The 19,201-nt window shown below is 34.1% G+C and overlaps 1 protein-coding gene across 18 annotated transcripts in view; it reads left to right on the top strand.

The window, feature by feature from the left end:
* The window catches only part of SOX6 (SRY-box transcription factor 6), a 368,642-nt gene that overhangs the window by 183,706 nt on the left and 165,735 nt on the right, over window positions 1-19,201 (top strand). For 16 of the 18 annotated variants that reach the window (XM_015629858.2, XM_015629859.2, XM_033515151.1 and 13 more), the window contains one exon: window positions 11,608-11,697. The exons of the other annotated variants lie outside the window; for them this stretch is intronic. In XM_015629858.2, the coding sequence (XP_015485344.1) occupies window positions 11,608-11,697 (90 nt within the window). The remainder of the gene's footprint in view (window positions 1-11,607; window positions 11,698-19,201) is intronic. 18 annotated transcript variants of the gene reach the window in all.

Here is a 19,201-nt window from a genome sequence, read left to right as displayed (position 1 = left end):
ATCCAGTTCACTAACAGGATGATTCTCCGTGAATGTGAAACTGTCCAATAACTTGTTATATTCTTATTGGGCAACCTGAAGCTTTAGTATCTATTAATTTCTTTTTATTCAAGCTGTGCTCAGAAGACATGGATATTACACAATTGGCTAAGTTCTTGGTTTCTTTTTCCCCCAGAATATTCAGTAAATACGCTACAAACAAATAATCTTCTCAAAATCTTTGTTAAGAGGAAAAAAATGTAGTCAGGGTGCCAACCTCACAGGTGTGAGACTAAGAATACAACTTCAAAAATGTCATTGATTTCTTGGTTGTTCCACTTAAGGTGCTTAGGCCCTGATTCTTCTCCAGGGGACCTAACTTTGTGCAGCAGTTTATATATAGTTATATATATTATAGCCTCAGTCTTTACATTTACTTTACATTGACACAGCTGCAGCTGTGAATGTTCAGCAGTTCCTCAAATAAAGCCCCAAGTTTTTTTAAATTGAGCTCCCAGAAAATGAAACTGCGACCCATCATTTCTCCTTTTGCAGTTCTCTCCCTCATTCATTTAGTTTCTTTGAACTTTTGCAATACATACATAGCCAATGACTGCATGGGCAGCAGCCTCATTTGCTCTGCTGTTCCAGTTTCTGCTTTCATCTGGGATTATCCCATATGCTGAATATAGCAAGAATACCATACAAAAATTGTGTACATTAAAAAAATATTTAAAGAATATATCATAATGTACACAGGGGCTGAATTAGGATTTCCTGGGGAACATTAATTTTAAGATTTCCATATCTTTCCATTACTTGACTTAAAAAAATTAATAATGTTCTTTTATAGGAATAAAAATGATGGTTAATTTTCTCCTCTATGTATTTAGGGAAATGAAAATGCGAGAATAATATTCTTGAAGATATTAGTGCCTACTTTTCTAAAATATTTTCACAGCTATTATTCCAGAAATATATATCCATGACAGTACTAGGTTAATACTTGAACTCCATGACCTAAGAGATCTTTTCCAACCTAAATGGTTCTTTGGGTGTGTGGCATGTAGACTGGTGCTTAAGAACCTAAAGCTCTGTTTGTTGGAATTATCTCAGGAAATTCTTGCTTGATCTGTATTTATGTTTATATAGGATACGATAATTTGTTTAAGTCAAAATTTTAGTAGTAAAAAAGGGGCTACAGAACTGATTTTTTCAGTATATTTTAGTGTCCTGGAAAATACTGCATCATGTGCCATAGAGACCTTCAGAAATGATAAATGGAGAGGAGATTCTAGCTATTGTTTTCATTCCTTTGCCTTCTTGTTTGAAGTAATTTCAAATCAGGAGCATATTATTTTGCTTTCTTTGTATTATACTTTGACATACAAAAATAAAATTCTTTTTGTTATACAATTGTTTTAATAGAATATTTAATGTACGAACCGAGTTAAGATTTTTATACACAGTATTAAGAAGCCTTCAAATAATTAAATAGATGTTTATTACTGCATTATTAAGGTAATGAGTAGAATATAATTTGGGGGAACAAAATAGATGTTTTTTGAATCATTCAGGTTTTGTTCTTGAGTCATCTGGTGTCACAAATTTTGCAAGGAACATTAATCAGTTTAATAGAAAAGGATTTTTCTTGCTTTTCAGGAAGTCCTCTCTAATTCCCTCAATCCTCTGAAACTAACCTGGTGTGAAGGAGCCTCCACAGTTTTGTTTTTTGTACTGCCTTTTGTTTAAGATGTTTTTAGTTCTCAAAACTTTCCATAATATGTTCATATTAATTTTACAGGACTTCTACCTTGCTAAAATATACAATACTTACTTGACATTACACTTGAGGAGAAGGAGCAATAACATAAATGTCTATTTGTGCTACCAGAGAATTTTTTGGGTTGAGATGCGATCCACTGCTTCCTTCACCTTGCTCCAAGAAGGGTTGTGCAATGCTAAGAGAAAAGAAAATCTGCCCCTCTGTCCTTAATAAAATGTCTGGGTTTAGCACATAGCTGGACACAGGCTAGCATTACATTTGCTACCTCTTGAGCTACTGGGGAAATTAAGTTTTAAAAGAGAGATGCTTTATGTCCAAAAAGCATATCATACATGATTTTTTCCAGAGCAGTTTAACAAAGAAACATTTAAATATTACACTCTTAATATTTGTTTGAGTCAAAAGGAGAAGAATATCATTTCAGCTCAGAGGTGTTTGAGAAGAGTGGATGCCAAAGATGAGAGTGAATTGTTTAGGTTTATAAAAAGGCTGTAGCAAAGTACAGAGGTATGAGATTATGAGAAAGAATAATTAGGCAAAATATTGGATGAAATTTCAAATCTATTGAAATTGAGGCTGTGATGGAGATATGCTGATGAGTTCTAGCTAAGATACTGGCTCTATCTGTTCTTTTCCACTCTGAGGAAAAAAATAATGAGAGCAAATCTAGAGCTCTTCAATAAAGAAAGATGTAAGGATGTGGAGGCAAAGAAAATAATGAAAACTGAGATTTGCTTCCATTAGCACAACTTTCTTCTTTCACAAAATAACAAAATATTGCAAAATATTGCAAATCCTATTGATTTCATTACTTTGCTAGTATGTACACAGCAAGAGACAGGAAAATAAGTGTGTTATTCTCCTTTTTCATATCAGTTTCATATAACTTTTTGCCAGGGATTGCGAGCAGTTTGTGGCTCCCCTTTTCCTGCCTATCCCTGATTGCTGTTGTTTAAAGCCTAAAGCGACTTTCTCTTGCCCATATTATATGTTCACTTGAAAAGCAAATAGAGGTGCAGATATGAAGAGAATAGGTGAATATATGTAATATACTGTATGCTATCATTGTAATGCAAATAAGGGAATAACTTTAATGAATACAGCCAATCTGACAGTAAAATATAGCTTATCACGGAATGGTGATTTTTAAGTGGAGGAATGAAATGTACATGCAATTTTAATATACTTAAAAGATATTTCTCTTGTTCTAATATGCCAAAACATTGCATCCAAGCAATTACACCGACACTTGAGAAAGCTTCTCTTGACATACGGAGTGTATTGTCTAGTGCGGTGTTCATGAAATTAACATTTTCCTGAAGTAATCATATACAATTAAGTGACCAAATAGTTCTGAGGCAATACAACTGTATTACAGGAACTAAATATATTTCTTCACACTGATCCTGCATGTTTTAGTTGAGCAGTCATTAGCATGTTTATAATGGTTCTAATTTAGCACAACATTTTCTGAATTTCATCCTTGAGTCATTTACAAATTGTTCATATTGAGTAAACAAAGGAAACAGATTGCATTTTATACTTAGTAATTTATCTGAAAGAAGAGGGGAGGGTTAATTGTCTGAAAGTTTTGCTCTGTTTGGGGAAATGATTCTAGTCTTGCCTTGCTTGGCACACAATGCGTTTTTCCCTCTGTTCTAGGGGGGAAAAAAAAAAAAAAAGAAGAATGGAGGAGTGAGCAAAATGAAAAATTAGGATCAGGACAAGATTTGCCACTCCCAAAGGGGAGTGTGGAGCAGAACTGGAGCTGGCACGAGATTATCTAAAACAGTTGGTGCATTCCTTAATGATCAAGTGCTTGAGAAGTCCAGCTCTCTCTCACAGAGCATCTGTGTTGATGTTTATATCAGTGCCCTGCTGTATGGGAAAAGCATGCTTTCTCTTGTTGCTTTCCTAAAAATAGTATGGCATATAGCATTGTATGAGTTATTTTAAGAGAACAAAAACATTTGCAAGGTTAAAGGTTCTGCTTTTTAATAAATAAGTAAAAATAAAGGTCAGGACTGTATCTTGGGCTGTTCTTTCCATAAAATTCAAACTCCTTTTCATCTAGAGTTTTCCACTGAGCAGAATTCTGCTTTTTGAAGTAGAGAATTCCTGTTGAAACAAACCATTTTAGGCAGAACTGGTACAAGTTCAGACTCTACAGTTTTTCCCACTAGCCGCATTATAAAAAGCAGGTCTGGAAATCACCCCCAGCTAAATTCCAGTGTTTCTGTTTAGAATGTCTGTTGTTTCAAGATCTAGACCATTCAAGTAGTACAAATGAATTCAGAGGAAAACCAGAACATTTTAATGCCTAATTATTTTTAGTGATCTTGGAGAGTTTTAATTAAAAGTTAAGAGACCTCTCCAAGCTCTTACAGTTCTAATTTTATCATATTGTGGAAATCTTGTCACTATGAAAAAATGTGCAGCAATTGGCAGATCTGCCTGGTTCCCTGTACTGAACAAAATGGTGTGTTTTGTAGTCAGACCTCAGTTGCATTTCCATCATTGCTCTTGAAAGAAAATATCTAATGTGAGCTGACTGGCTTTTGCATATAATTGTATTTAGGAGGTGTTCTTTGCCTTTTTTGTTTTGTTTTGTTTTTGTTTGGTTGATAGTTTTTTGGTTTTGGTTTTTTTGTTTTGTTTTGGTTTTTTTTGTTCCTCTCAATTTATTTTTTTAAAAACTTTTACAGAGTTGGATAGGGAAAGAGTCAATATGAGAGAAGGGAGTAAGTGACTGGCCAGGATTATTTGTCTCCTTAAATCCCAAGCAAGATATAGAATTTAGGAGAAATTTTATTGTATTTTATTTGTAATTTGTAATAAAAATAATCAAAAGGTATTAGCATCTTTTCCTGTTCTAAATGTCATGTTGCTCATTTTTGTGTTGTGATTGTATTTTTTGCTTTTCAAGAACTTGAATTTGGAGAACTGATTAAATCAAGGAATTCTTGAGAAGTTGGCCAAAGAGATTGGTTCACTGGCTAACAACATGTCGAAATGCCTTATATTTTAATTTTCTGTTAGACCGTGACAATTAATTATGGTACAAGAATGGTATGGAAATTGAGAAGGATGAGATGAGATTCCCCTGACCTGCTGCTCCACTGACAGCAAGATTGAATCCAAGCTGCTTATGTGCAAGAGGCAGTGACAGTATATTGCAAATATGGATGTTAAGCCTTCAGGCTGATCTTTGATTAGTTTTGTATTGTTGCTGTCTCCTTTTATTTAAACTTTATTGAGACAGAAAAGGACAATTTGTGTTTGAAAGAAGAAAAAAAGTAGCTATGGCAACAAAAGTATTCTATTTTATAATGTTACACAAATGTTACATCTTTGGATAAAAATAGAATAGATATACCATACAGCAGTGCAATTTCAAATAGTCATGGTTAAACTATATTTTATTTTTCAAGTAGTGAATGAAACATGAAGTCCTTAATTTAATTTTGAATTGTTAGAAGATTATAAAGTGGCATTCTTTCAAAGTGAATTAAATTAACCTTTTGCTTTTTTTCTTTGATACTGAATTGTTATAGTTTGCATATAATATAAAAATACATAACATGAAGCATGAAGATTACGAAATATTTTTATGATTTCATTCTATGCTAGGTGGTTCTTTACCTCAAGGAAATCTGATTGGCAATGAACTCACAAAAGACACATGAGCAAGCTGCTGCCATGTACTCAGAGAAGGATCTGTTAACTAAAGGTCCCAACACAGGTGCATTAAAACTCATCACAGGTTTTTAAAAAACATACTCTGTTTTCTGAATATTTCACAATTTTAATGACTGGATCTAATAATAACAACAATGGACCTGTTGTTTTAGTTTAATTGTAAGTAATGAAGATTGACTAGAGTAAATCAAAATTCTTCTTGACTATTATTCAGAAATATTTGTACTGATTTCATTTAGATTCTTCTACTTAGAAGAGGATTTAGTATTCTGTGAAGAATATTGAAACAAATCTTTGTCTTTTCGATCTGTGATGTATTGCGTTGTTATTATTTCAGATGTCATGTCCTTAGCTTTACCCAGTTGAAGAAAACACGCTTGCACTTGAAGCATGGGGTGAGGTGTGCAAAGGTGCAAGAAGAAACAGGTTAAAAATGTTAGTCACTGATGCAAATGTTAATTTGCAGCTTAGTTGGTTTTGGGGGAAAAAGCAGCTCTTCTGCAGAAGGAATCAGGTGCAGTAGGTCTAGTAAGCACACAAATGTCTGTCACAGGAATTCATAATCTTATTTAACATTCTTTCAAAGAAAAAAACCCCACACAATACTTTTTCTCAAACAAATATTTCATAGATGCTGACAGGCTAATTCCACTTGTGCTGTTTTTCTTATACAGACTTGAATGAGGCATGTGAACTCATTTGACAAAGGCTAGTCCAAAGAACATCTTTTCTCCCATAGAGCTGAATGCAAATAAATGTAAAGAGTGTACCTTGGGGAATATAGAACATTAGAGATGTTAGATTAGACAACTTGAAAACTGATATTTAGTCCCAAACCCTGCTCACATGTGATATTTTTATGTTTAACAATAGCTACTAAATTATCATAGGATATAACTCTATACTTAGTCCTGAAATAGAGACAAATTTGCCTTTAGTTCTGCAGTATAATTATTCTTAGATACAGAAAATAATTTTATCCTTCTCCTACTGTGGATCTGACCATGTTTTAGAGAAATTTCTCTTGCAGCATGTCTGATTCCTCTTCTAAATCCTCTACCTTGTTTTTCTCAGTGCCTCTTTCCTTAAGAAGTAACAATTCAGATACATGTAGAAATATGTCACCTATACCTCCATACCTTTGATTGAATTACATTTCTGTATTGTTTATGAACTTGCTATGCATTTGCAATCATTATTAATGAATCAATGTGCTTTTGTCTTCTGTCACAAAATAATGTGTGTATTCAAAAAGAATTGTATGCAAAACAAGTCATGTTTTAGAACTCATATCATTAATAATTATCAGTTTGCAGTATTGTTACAACATGTTTTGAGGGAAAGCTTATTATAAAAGAAATAACAAGGTACTGCACAGTAGAAAGAATAAGACAGTTCAGTTGATCACTGATATAGGTGTTATAAATATGCCAGTCTGTACTATAGTGTTTTATTAAGTCTCAAAAAGTCAAAGCTGATTTGAAATAATAATGTCTGACAGTCAGTTCTTTGAAGTTTTGCTGCTGCACTCTCACATTTAGGTTTTCTTTTATGTATGACTTTACCATAAAAAAACAAAAACTCACACATGGCATGAACATCTTCTTTTTTTTTTTTTTTTAATCTGTATTTCAAAGAAAGTAATAGGAAGCTACTTCAGTGAATTAAGAGGGGAAAAAAAAAGGAACAACCTCCCAAAATCAATGAGGATAGGTGCAGGCCACTGTCAGGTCATACAGTATTCATGTAAGCTATATCTGGGGTGAGTAACTTGTTGAAGAATGTAAAAGTGAAATTAAAAGAAAAAAAAATCAGAACTGAAAAGGGGAGAATAAGGACAAGACAGGAGGAAAAAGCTAGTCCTGATTTAAACAAGATGACTTTCACTCAGTCAGAAGAACTTGAGAGCTTGGCTGTGATAGCTAACGCGCTCGTTCTTCATCACTGGCCGTGCAACAAAGAGCTGGATTCCATCCATTCCATGACTGATTGATTACCCAACGGACAAATGTTAATTCTTTTCATCGATGCTTTGTCATTGTGAAGAGATCCTTTTCATCTAACACCTAGGGGTTTTTTTACCCCTCAGCTTTTTTTTTCCTGATTATATATATCTTTTAACATCCTCTTCTCATTCACCTTTGCAAAACTGTCATGTCTAACAAGATTCTCACAGTACTTTAAACTCCTTTAGTTTACAATTAAAATTGCTAAGTATGTAACAAACCGTGATATTAAATAATACTCAGTGATTTAATTTAGTCATCATAAATATACTTAACCTGTTTGCTGTCCTTGAAGGAATTTTTTTCCTAGTTCACAAGACAAGCTGTGTGTTTTTTAATAGAATAAATTGCTCCAGTGCAACTTCACGAGTTTGATCTTACATGTGCCAGTGGAAAATATACTACTTTGCGGCATAAGCCTAACTGTGGTTTATAAAGTCAGTGAGAAGAGCTAAAAATGTATAAATGCTAATTTCTTTCATTGCTTCTTTTATAATTGTCTTTAGCAAGAATACCCCTGAATTTTGAAAATGTCAGGATCCACAAGGTTTTGGAACGGTGCTGAAGCAGTGCAGGGAGAGTGATGCAGTGCAGATGTAAACTCGGGCTCCTTTCTTCACTGTTCAGTGCTGGATTCCAAGTCAATGTTTTGTTTCTATAGTGAATCAAATCAGAAAATGAATCAATATGGATGAAGATATTTTAGTGATGTCAGAAGATATCTCTGTAGATTATATATGTCTGTAAAAATTAATTTTCAGTAAAGAAAGAAGAAAAATCCCTTTCTGATTCACAAACCTTTTCAAAACGTGTGTTTGTGAACATGGAATACAGAACTTGAAAGGAGTCATGCCTTTCAAGTACAAGCTTTATATTTAGTTTTGGGTCTAATGTGGAGGATCTCCAGAGGGCTTTAACCACATATCATTATTTTAAATTTCAAAAATTAGGCATAATAAACATGGTAAATGAAAATTTACAGGATTATCACAGCACTACTTTTACAATGATATAAAAAAGTTCATTAAAAGGCTCATTGTGTAATCATTTTTTTAATCCTTCCAATAGCAAAATACAGTAGCTATAAATTGTGTGGTCAGATCGAGAACACAGAATTTGAATGAGATAGGGGTGTTAAAAAACTCTTTCTTAAGGAATTTTTCAGTCATTTGTAGAGAAAAATTATAACTAGCAACGTGATTATATCAAAAAAGCACACAAATAGACCTGTTTTCCAATCTAGCTTTTTCCCAGTCTGTCTTTAGAAATACATTTTTTGCCCTTATATAATATAAGAACACTACAGATAAGCATGGGTGTTCTTAGGAACAGTAAGAGAAGAAATAAAAAAAGTGCTTTTGAAGAAAGTATTTTATCAGCTCCAGTAATATGCTAGTTATTTATTTTCTTTCATTTTTTTATTGATTTTTTTTTCTCTGTGTGAATTGAGGAAAACATCTTACTAAAAAGCAGTAGAATACATAACCTATAGCAAACATCAAAATAAAATTCTAAAGCTTTCTTTTTTTCAGGGATGAGGGGTCTGAAATTTTGGCAGGGGAGAAACACAGAAACCTCATTTTAAACTAATCATGATATCACAAAAAAGGACAAATTATAATGTTCTATTGTTAATTGATGGTTATTTCTTGATTCTCCTATTATCAGGCCAGAACTCATAAAAGTAATAAGTGCCTGTTATTGTTAAAAGTAAATTGTTATTTTATAACTAGTATTTTAACGCTGCCTATTGCAACTTACAGCTCCTTAATTTTGTGTCTTTTATAGAAAGATATAATTAGTAAATAAATTAGCTTTTCTGCTGAAATATTACTTCAAAAATATTTATGAGCTGTGCTCCTTTCCATGGAGGCTTGTACGGTGAAAATGTGTTGCAAATTAAAACCTGATCTTTGATCTCTTACTAGTTACAGTTTGGTTTGCTTTCAACTGGTTTTTGTTTTGTTTTGGGGGTTTTGTTTGTTTGTTTATGTCAAATGAGTTATATTCATGAATTTTTAGGCTGAAATGACTTGTACACTAAAATATGATTGGCCATATTACCATTTTCTTCCTTAAAGTTCTCCCTAAATCTTTACTCCTCCTTTTGTGACCTCTTTGAATGTCTCTCCTCCCTCTGAGTATTTTTGGAATCCTCTGAAGTGGAACAAACTGTTACCCATTGCAATGACATGATCTGTGTTGCCATTCTTAAATCTGGGATTTTTGCTTTTGCTTTCACATGTGTGAGTGCTTCTGCTGGGACTGCTGAAATGGGAATTTCAGCTGTGACTTGACCTTAATCTGCCAGTAATTTAGTGGATGTTAAGTTAGACTGAATTCTGCCTTCTCCTACAATCCACTGTTAATTTGTGACTGGAGGAGGACCAGCACAAAAATAATTCAAATTTGTGATATTATTATCTGCTTAGAAAGCATTGTGGAAATTGGTCTTCTGAAAGAAGTGGCCCCTTGCTATGAGAATTTCTAGGAAGGGAGTGTGTGTGGCTGTTCCGAGTGTGTGCATTGAGGAACACTGTGCTCAGCAGTGCCCAGAGTGATGTGTGGTCTTACTACGAAGGCCCTTTGCAACAATTTGTTTTGGGAACAAAACAAAAAAGATACATGCAGGTAATGGTTTTGATATTTTGCAAACTGGGCCTAAGGGTTTCCAAGGAGTTTAGCACAGATATTTCTGGTGAGTCTATCTACAGGTGAAAGTAAGCACACAATGTTTTGCAGAGATTTTATTATTACTAACTGGGAAGGGAAAATAAGTGTTGAGATGTTTGCAAAGTTTTCTTGATAATTGTTTAGAAATCTGAATTTTGCTTCTTAAAAGTCATAAGAACCCACATCACATCAACCACAGAATCACAGAATGGCCTGGGTTGGAAGGGACCTTAAAGATTATTTTATTCCAAACCCTGCCCTAACCCAAAAAAATTATAAAATTCTAAATTCTAAACCCAAAACCTGCAACATCCAGGGATACCTTCCACTATCCCAGGTTGCTCAGAGCTCCAGGCAGCCTGGCCTTGAACACTGCCAGGGATGGGGCATGCACAGCTTCTCTGGGCAACCTGTTCCAGTGCCTCACCAACCTCAGAGTAAAGAGTTTTCTCCTAATATCCAATCTAAACATCCTCTCTTTCAGTTTGAAGCCATTCCCCCTTGACCTGTCACTACATTCTCTTGTAAATAGACTCTCTTCATCTTTCTTCTAAGCTCTCAGGAGAATTTGCAATTTTGTAGGCTCCCTTTCTATCTTAAAAGTCACCTTTTCTAGGTATCTGTAAGGTTATCTACAATTTAGACATCAGAGCCAATTAGTTTAATTTAGGAACCTTTAGAAAAAAGGACTTTTAGAAAAAAACCTTTAGAATTTATTGAAGTCTGTTATGCTCAATATAAAATTTTGTAGTGGGATTTGGAGTCTGATCATATGAAGCTTACAAGGGCCAATCGTTTACTTTCTCCAACATGTAATGACTTCAATTTTGCCTACATAAGGCCTCCCAGACTGGGGCAAAGCCTTGAAATGTATTCTGAAGTTCATATGACGAAAGCCTATCTTCTAATCATTGCATGTTGTTCATAGCATACTGAGAAAATTTCTGATACTGTGAACATTGAATATGTAGAGTGCTTTCATAAATTCCATGGAGACATTATAGGAATAACTTTTGCATTGACATGGGTATAAAAATGGGTTTCAGATGTCACTGTGTGCCAAATTTCCAAAAAAAGCTACTAAACCTTCATGTATAATTTCGAGTGTACAATCATTCTCAAATGAAAAAGACAGAATTCGTATATACATTGGCAATCTATGCATGTAAATTGGCAGTTAGCATGCATAAATACTCACCGAAGTTTTCCTTTCAATTAGACCCTTGTTAAATCCATAGTAACTCCATTAACCTCAAGGGAATTACTTTGGATTTAAAATGCAGTTAAATAAGAACTCTGGCTACAAGTTCATTTCCTTTCTAAGCTATGACTTGGCTGGTACTGGGAGAACAGTATTAAAATGTAGGTGGCACCTGTTTTCCTGTAAGAGTATGTTTTATATACATACATATACATATATATATATATATATATATATATAAATTTTTTTTTTTTTTTTAATAGATTCATCCTGTATGGAAAAGCTACTTTCTAAAGACTGGAAAGAGAAGATGGAAAAATTAAACACAAGTGATCTCCTTGGAGAAATTAAAGGTATCTCACTAGATCAAATTTTAAATGTTTGCATCTATTTTAGGAAGGGGATTGAGGATTTTTGAAAGTTCAGAAAAAATAATAGAAATAGCTGTCATGACCAGAGGGTGCTGTTCTTTCCAGTCAACTCACCCTGGTTTTTAATGTTTATCTTTGAAATGATGGATGGACGAGTGTGCCAAAAAAATGGAGTATGTCACAATCGTTATAGGCAGTATCAGGAATATTATCACAAAACACCAGGTTAGTTACATTAGTTCACTGACATCAGCTATATATCTCTGAGCAGAGGAAGAGGAAGAAATGCAGAGTAACTAGTACTTGGTACTGCTTCTTCCCAGTTGCACAAACTGTGTGTAGAAATAGCTTTCAGATTATAAAAGGTGATAATTGTGTCATTGAATCTTTAATTCAAAATTAAAAAAAAAAATTCTATTAATTCCCATTTGTAGAGATAGAGCAGGTCTGGATAAAATTTGGGACTTACTGAAATCAGAGCAAAATTTCTTATATATGTAGGCAATAATTTCCAGTATTCTCTTTATTTCTTGAGCCAGCATCCTAGGAAAAGTGGAATTGTCTTGACAATTAAAGTAGAAAACTTGAAATGTTTTTCCCTACCCATCAATATTTCCATGCATTTTCTAAGCAAAAAGAAATTCAGCGTTATTGATTAAGCAACAAATTTAACATGTACTTTTTTTTGTGCTGTGAGAAGGGGTCATAAGGCATGTTTGAGGAGTATATAAAGTACCCAAGATTTATTTTTCTTCTTTTGTATAATTTTGTTAAACTGCACCTACAAAGGTGTGGAAACAAAGAGTCATGTTAATATCATCATATTAATAAACATTTTCTGTTTATGTTAGTAAAATATATATTATATTTTATGAAATTTGTATGAAAGATTGGCTCTTTTTAATCAACCTTTTAACCAAAAGGTTGGATTCTCCCGATTTTTCTGGTAGAATTATGACAATGCATATACGTTAGGCAGAAAGAAATCCCATAGTAAAGTCAGTCAGAGAAACATAGCATACAATTTCGCAGGAACATGTTAAAATCGACTGCAATAAAATCCAAAAAAAAATTATGTCTTGAAATCACAATCTATTTAAATTCATATTGTCTCTTAATAGTGTGGAAAACATTGAATACTAGTTTAATTATTATTGTCTATTAATTGCAAAATACAGCTACTTATTCTTTAAATAGTAACTACTTGAATGCTATTAGTGAATCAAATTTAAAAGAGGTGGCATCTCCAATAATGAGAATAATGTTCTTTATTCTTTAACATGGCACAAAATGCTTTCTAATGACATCTCATTTATTGAAAAAGAAAGGTTTGTTTTTCTGGATTTATGTTGTTCCTCCTATTTTCTTAGCATATATGTTCTCTGCAGAGTGAGTGGGTAGAGTTCTTGCCTCTCATCCTTTCTCATCTACCTACAAAGCACTCTCATTCAGATTTGGAAGAATTCTCAACTACCTTTTCCCGGGGAATAGCCTATTAGCTGTATAAAAAGGACCATCAGATTAAGCTCAACAGATTCAACTGAGTCCCTCAGTTTCCACAGCCCATTTCCTGTGTAACTTGTCCTTAAGTCGTCATAATATCTGCAGTATTCATCCATGCTGCTAGCTGGCTTCCAGCAAGATGCAATGCTGCGTCTTTGCTACTGCAGCTGCATTTAATTTTTTAAAAATAGAACCAACATGGAAGACGAATAATGGTTGCTGTTATTTTGTGCTTTATGCTTCAAATTTCCTGACAAAGAAAACTAGGTTCAGGGTTACACAGCTAGAGCAGAAACAGGTCTGAAGTTGGAACCCTTTCCTTTGGGCTCCCAAACCCATGGCCTAACTACTGTCTCCAGACTGGTTAACTCCAAGCCAAGAAAACCACTACTAACCCAATAGTCTGCTATTAATTCCTATTAGCGTTTGTGTACCTTAAATGAGCTCAGAAAGGAAAAAAAACCAACAAACAAACCCACAAACAAATAACAATCTAGCACATGGCAGCATGAAAACCTGATTACATGAAGGAAACAAAACCAAGTAGGGGAAACATCAAAATAAATCATTCATTGTCCAAGGTGGTAGATTCCACAATCATGAAGTTCATTTTCAAAGTTCATGATTGAATTACCAGCAAGGTAACTGGCAGGGAATTCTAGGATATGAAAGATCTACATTTGAAAATGTGTTTCTTTGGGAAGTCAAATATATTTGTCCTTAATTTCCATTAGATTCTAAATAGCTTTATTGAACTGCCCTTGTGAAGAATTTGTGCTCATATTAATGAGACCCTAATTTAAAGACATGAAGTGATGTGGTAAAATTAAATAAATGAGTTCATTAGGGGAAAAAAAAAAATCTTGATTATAAGAAAGGAAGGTGTGGTCCTGTGAGGAACTGCTCTTTGCACTGACTGTTACTGGGTGTTGTTTATTTTAGAGAGAAGGTGTTGTTCTCACTAAGGATAACCTGAGCAAATATCCTTCCTCTGTGTCTGCACAATCACAACCCTCCCCCTTCAGTGAAAGACTAGCATCTTGGTTGTGGGAAGGCAGTTCACTAAGAATCAGTGCCAGAAAAAAGGATGAAAGCAGGAAAAAAAAAAATGTACCACTGACACAAACTGTTTCTATTCATGTTTGGGAAGCACACAGACAAGAAGAAAAGATAATTGGCTGAAAGAAACAAATAAAAATGGTATTTTCTTGCTTTACCTTCTATATTTAGAACACAATAGTGTTAATCAAGATATAATTATAAACTATATCTATTAATTCAGACAATAGAGGCCAATACAAAAGTAACAAACAGTGAATAATTGTTTTTTTTTTCTCAATGTGGGATTGTTCCTGTTCACAATTACTCTTGCATAGTGTGCTTCACTTGTAAAATTGCTTTTTCTGAGTTTCTTTATTAGGATTTCAGTTATTGATAATGGTCCAGATTCTTCCTTGAATTCCAGCCAAACAAGCCATTGACTTCAGGGAGGTTGCATGAAACTGAGGAGAATCTGGCAGAATGCTTTGTAGCCAAATTCCAGTGGTTAAATAAGTCTGCTTGTTCATTTGATATATTTATAAACGAAACACATAGGTCAAATTTTCAAAGGTCTCTGAAGCATTTGACCTGAGTTAAATGCCTTGCTCACCTGGAGAAAAAAAACCCAGAGCTGCCTGTGCAAATCATTTGATTGTATGCTATTTGCCAGGGTGCGCATGCAAATATATTTATTTAAGGTATACAAGCAATTTGTTAGGTTTACATCTGGCTTTTGCAGTGTTTGCTTTCTTTTGTATAAAAATTAGGATCAGGAAATACTTTTCATTCTAATTGTTGTTATTACATATTTGAATAAACAAAGTGATGCAGGGCTCTTCTCTTTATTTCCAGATTTTTGGATGCACAGCGTTCTGTCCTCACCCTCCCTCACTGCATGCATTTCTGTAGCTTAGTTATCTAGTTTTTCTTCAGCAGCCACAGCTAGGCAGAGTAGCATCATTTATCACTATACAGAGTCTGTTTTAAGTTTTCTGTTTCTGTTCCAAATATAAATCTCTGGAATAGCACAGTCTTGCATGCATCACGCAGTTGTCCTACTGAAATAGCCCGCAATGGTCTTTCTCAGCATGCAAAGTCTTTGAAGATCAAATAAGAAAGGTCAGTCTTAAGTAACTTAAGCAATGATGTTATCATGCAAGGGTCAGAACTGGTCTAGCAGCCTTAGAGGAGAGTGACTCCTAGGTCAGCAGCTACCATGCTGCAGGTTAGTCCTCTGCCTTCCATTGGTGGTGTTTACAACTGGAACTCTCTATATTTATAGGTATTGTCCCTTGAATGTCACATGCTGTCTTTGTAGAGTAGACTCTGTTTTGGGGAGATGAGTGATTGATTAAAGTCATTGGCTTTATCCAACACAGAAGACTGTTTCCATTATGCTTCCCATGCTTATCCCATCTCCTTTTCTATTTGCTGCTTTACTAATAAGAGTCTAAATCCCCTGTTTTATGTGATGTGCACATTTAATGGCCTCAAAATATTTGGGTAGGTGGGAGGCAGAATTCATGTTTCCTAGGAAAAGTTGAATTTAGTATAATGAAACAACTTCTCCTACTTGATAGTCTTGTAAGATATCCGCAAACAATTTTGGAAAGGATATTTGTCCCTGGTATGAGAACAGGAGAGATGCGATGAGGTGTTTTTTAGGAGCCTTTTTGTGTATTAATGACTGGAAGAGGACAGTGAAGCACAACTGTTCGAATCCAGTAATTTAACACTCTCCATTTCTGGAACAGTCTTGGAAAGAGTTGTGCATGAATGAATCCTTGAGAAACCTTGTGGTTTTTACAGTGAATTATTTTTTTTAAAAACGTGCATGATTTACAAAACATTTTAAAATGTTGTTTTTGCTTCTATTATATAAAATTTGTCTTCACAGATAAGCTTTCAGGTGTTTCTAGCTACACTATATCAAATACGAAGTCCGTTTTGAGGAAAATAAATCTGTTTTCCTTTTGCCCTGCTCAACGCTGTAGTCTGAATTTGTAGTAATTATTTTTTAGCATAATTGTTGAAAATTCTTTCTCACAAAGTCCAAGGGTATATAACAGTCTGCCTCATAAATATGTATAAATAAATATATATAAGTCTTATATCATAGAAGCACTCAGAGGTTTTTTAATTATGTCACTTTGTATGGCTATAGACATTTCAAAGCTCTCCTTTGTGCTCTCTGTTATAAACATATTTTATTTCTTTTGAAGTCTGTGTGATATACATACTAGTAATTAAAAACCCAGCTCAGGCTTTGAGACACAAGGTCCTCTTAATTAAAACTCAAACAAAAGCTACAAGCAGAAGCCCCACTATATGATTAAGGTCTAAAGTGTTATGATACATTAGAATCATTGTTAACTGCTAGGATTTAAAAAAATCAATACACAGGAAAAAGAATCAACTGGTTCCAATTAGTGAAACCAATGAAAACATTCAGCAAAACATCATAGCCCAGAACCCCTACACCCAAATCCTTGAGAAATTGCTCCTGATTAGGAATATACCACAGGCTATAAAGGTTTCTCATAATGAATTTATTTCCATGATCCAATGAAGTGATATATTTAGCTTTGTGTCACAGCTTTCCAGAGCAGCACTTTTGTTTTGCTATCCCTCCAGCCACTAGCATTTTGTGTAACATGGTACAAGGGCTATACTTCCAGGTCTAACCTGACCTTCTAAATTAATACATTTGAAGGCCTGAATATTTCATAGTCACTTCCAACAGTTAATGTTTGCACACCCTTTAGTTGAATTTCCTTGAAGAAGGTAATGAATTCCAAAATTAAAAATACTTTGGTTAAGCTTACCAAGCCCCATTTTATCTATTTGTTATGGTCTAGATACCAGCACAATTAGACTAATCGCCAGTGTGAAACACTTTCAACTATATTGTCTTATGTCTTCTTGATTTTTTTTTTTAATATAAAATATCTTCAGATTTTGGATTTAGAAAGACATACTCCCAGTTGTACAGACAGAGGGTAACTCTGTGGAAGAGATTTGACTGCTCATTGTACGTTGTGCTAGTGTTTAAATTATGTAGCTATAAGTCTTGGCAGGATTGAAGCTGTGTTTATCACATTCAAAAAAGCCAAACATTTTTGATGCTCTACTCTTTTGGTGAGAGGGTTGTATTTCAGTGCCACTTCTCACAATCATGCCTTCTTCTAATGTTGAAAGTTAATGACTGTTACCATTTCTAGTCTTTAAAACTCCAGAACTATAAATTACACTGTAATCAACCTTTCAGATAAATCAAGTTTTCCATATTGTTGAATATATTTTATAAAAAACATCAAGAAGGATGTATGCTCTTTAGCTCCAGGCACACAATGAATTTTTTACTTACCATAATCACAGAAATTGATGTTTTTTATCTTATCAGTGTATCTTTCTAAGCTTAACTATTCAGAGGTCAATGTATGAACTCTGTACAACACTGAAATAAATATGACAGCCCACTTATAGTCTGGGTTTTGTGAAATGTGTCCCAAATAATTTAGTTAGAAATAGTATCAACTGTTCATGGGGAAAAAAGCAACAAGATGGATAATGATGCTAATAATAAGGAGCTGAAATGGGAATACTTTTTTTGCACATTAGAACAGACTATCTTCTGGAATGTGATCTAGTCTTTATGTTTACATTCAGTGACAATAAAATGTACTTTTTTAAAATGTGTTTATTTTCAACTGCCATCTAATTTTTTTTAGCAGAAAAGAGGTTGCCCATAAACTAAAAATTGCAAGTTGTTTTTTTTCCACATTTTCCACAAAAAATTGCCATTTTCCTCTGTTGGGAGATTGTTTTGATTGTATGTATGTATGTATCTATCTATCTATCTACCTTTTTCAGTATATCACTCATTGCTTTCTGTAATAAATACAGAGCCTTTAACTCTGAAAGGCTTCTGTGTTGCAAAATGTACCACTACTTAGAACTTAGCACCTTCTCCTCTGAAAGTGAATGTCAGTAGCAAATTTTCTTTTCTTTCCAGTCTCAGCTTATTTACCAATGAAGTTTCTTACCTTTAGCAAAATAAAACTCCTACTGAAGACAAATATACAACCTTTTATGGAAAAGAAAGTGTATATGTAGGAGTTTGCACTGCTAAAATAAAAGTCAAAACTCCATTTCTTGTATTTCATCATGCTTCAGTGCTTTCGACTTTTTGTTGCTGTAGACTTACAAAGTCTAATTCCAACAAATTTATGAATGTCAGCATTTATCTGGAAAAATACATATAGGCACAGTACTGAAAGGACTGAAATTTTCTGGTCAATTTGGATGTTGTAGAAACATCCACATGTACTTTTATCAGTGTTTTGTTATTGGTGTTTTGTATTCCAGGAACTTTAAGTGCCATATAAAGAACAGTCCCTGGACACTGTTCAACCTGTGGAAGGGTGTAAGGAAAGGGGAAATATAGACTAATATTTCCTCAGTATACTCTTCCAATTTCCCACCAAATATGATTAATGGGTTGCTTGCTTCAGAGGTGGTAATTTGGGTTTAATGACCCTTGATAAAATTATCATCTATGAGCATGTCCAATCACTTTTGAACCCTTTAACAGACAGCTACAAAGTCTGTGGGGATAAGCTCATCAGCTAGGAATATGGTGTATATTTGAACGTAGTACCTTGCAGGTATCCCCTTGATCTTAGAATGGACATTCTTAGAATGCACTGTTCTCTATTCACCTCCTCTGTTACACTACACTTCGTCATTTCTCCAGGTTGAAAAGTAAAAAGAGATTTATTTGCTCTTTACATGGAGGCTGTTCTGCACTGTGGCCACTCTCCTCAGCCAGTTAATGTGGAAAGAAATTCCTTGCATAAAATATCACTTTCTGAGCAATATCAAACTTTGGTACTGAATAATAAGAACATTTGTGATGATCATTTTCACTTTCAGTTGGTTT

This window comes from Parus major, chromosome 5 (genome assembly GCF_001522545.3).
Source record: "Parus major isolate Abel chromosome 5, Parus_major1.1, whole genome shotgun sequence".
In the NCBI taxonomy this organism is placed as follows: domain Eukaryota; kingdom Metazoa; phylum Chordata; class Aves; order Passeriformes; family Paridae; genus Parus; species Parus major.
Note: the sequence above shows the minus strand (reverse complement) of the source record. Positions and strands in the feature narration are given on the sequence as shown.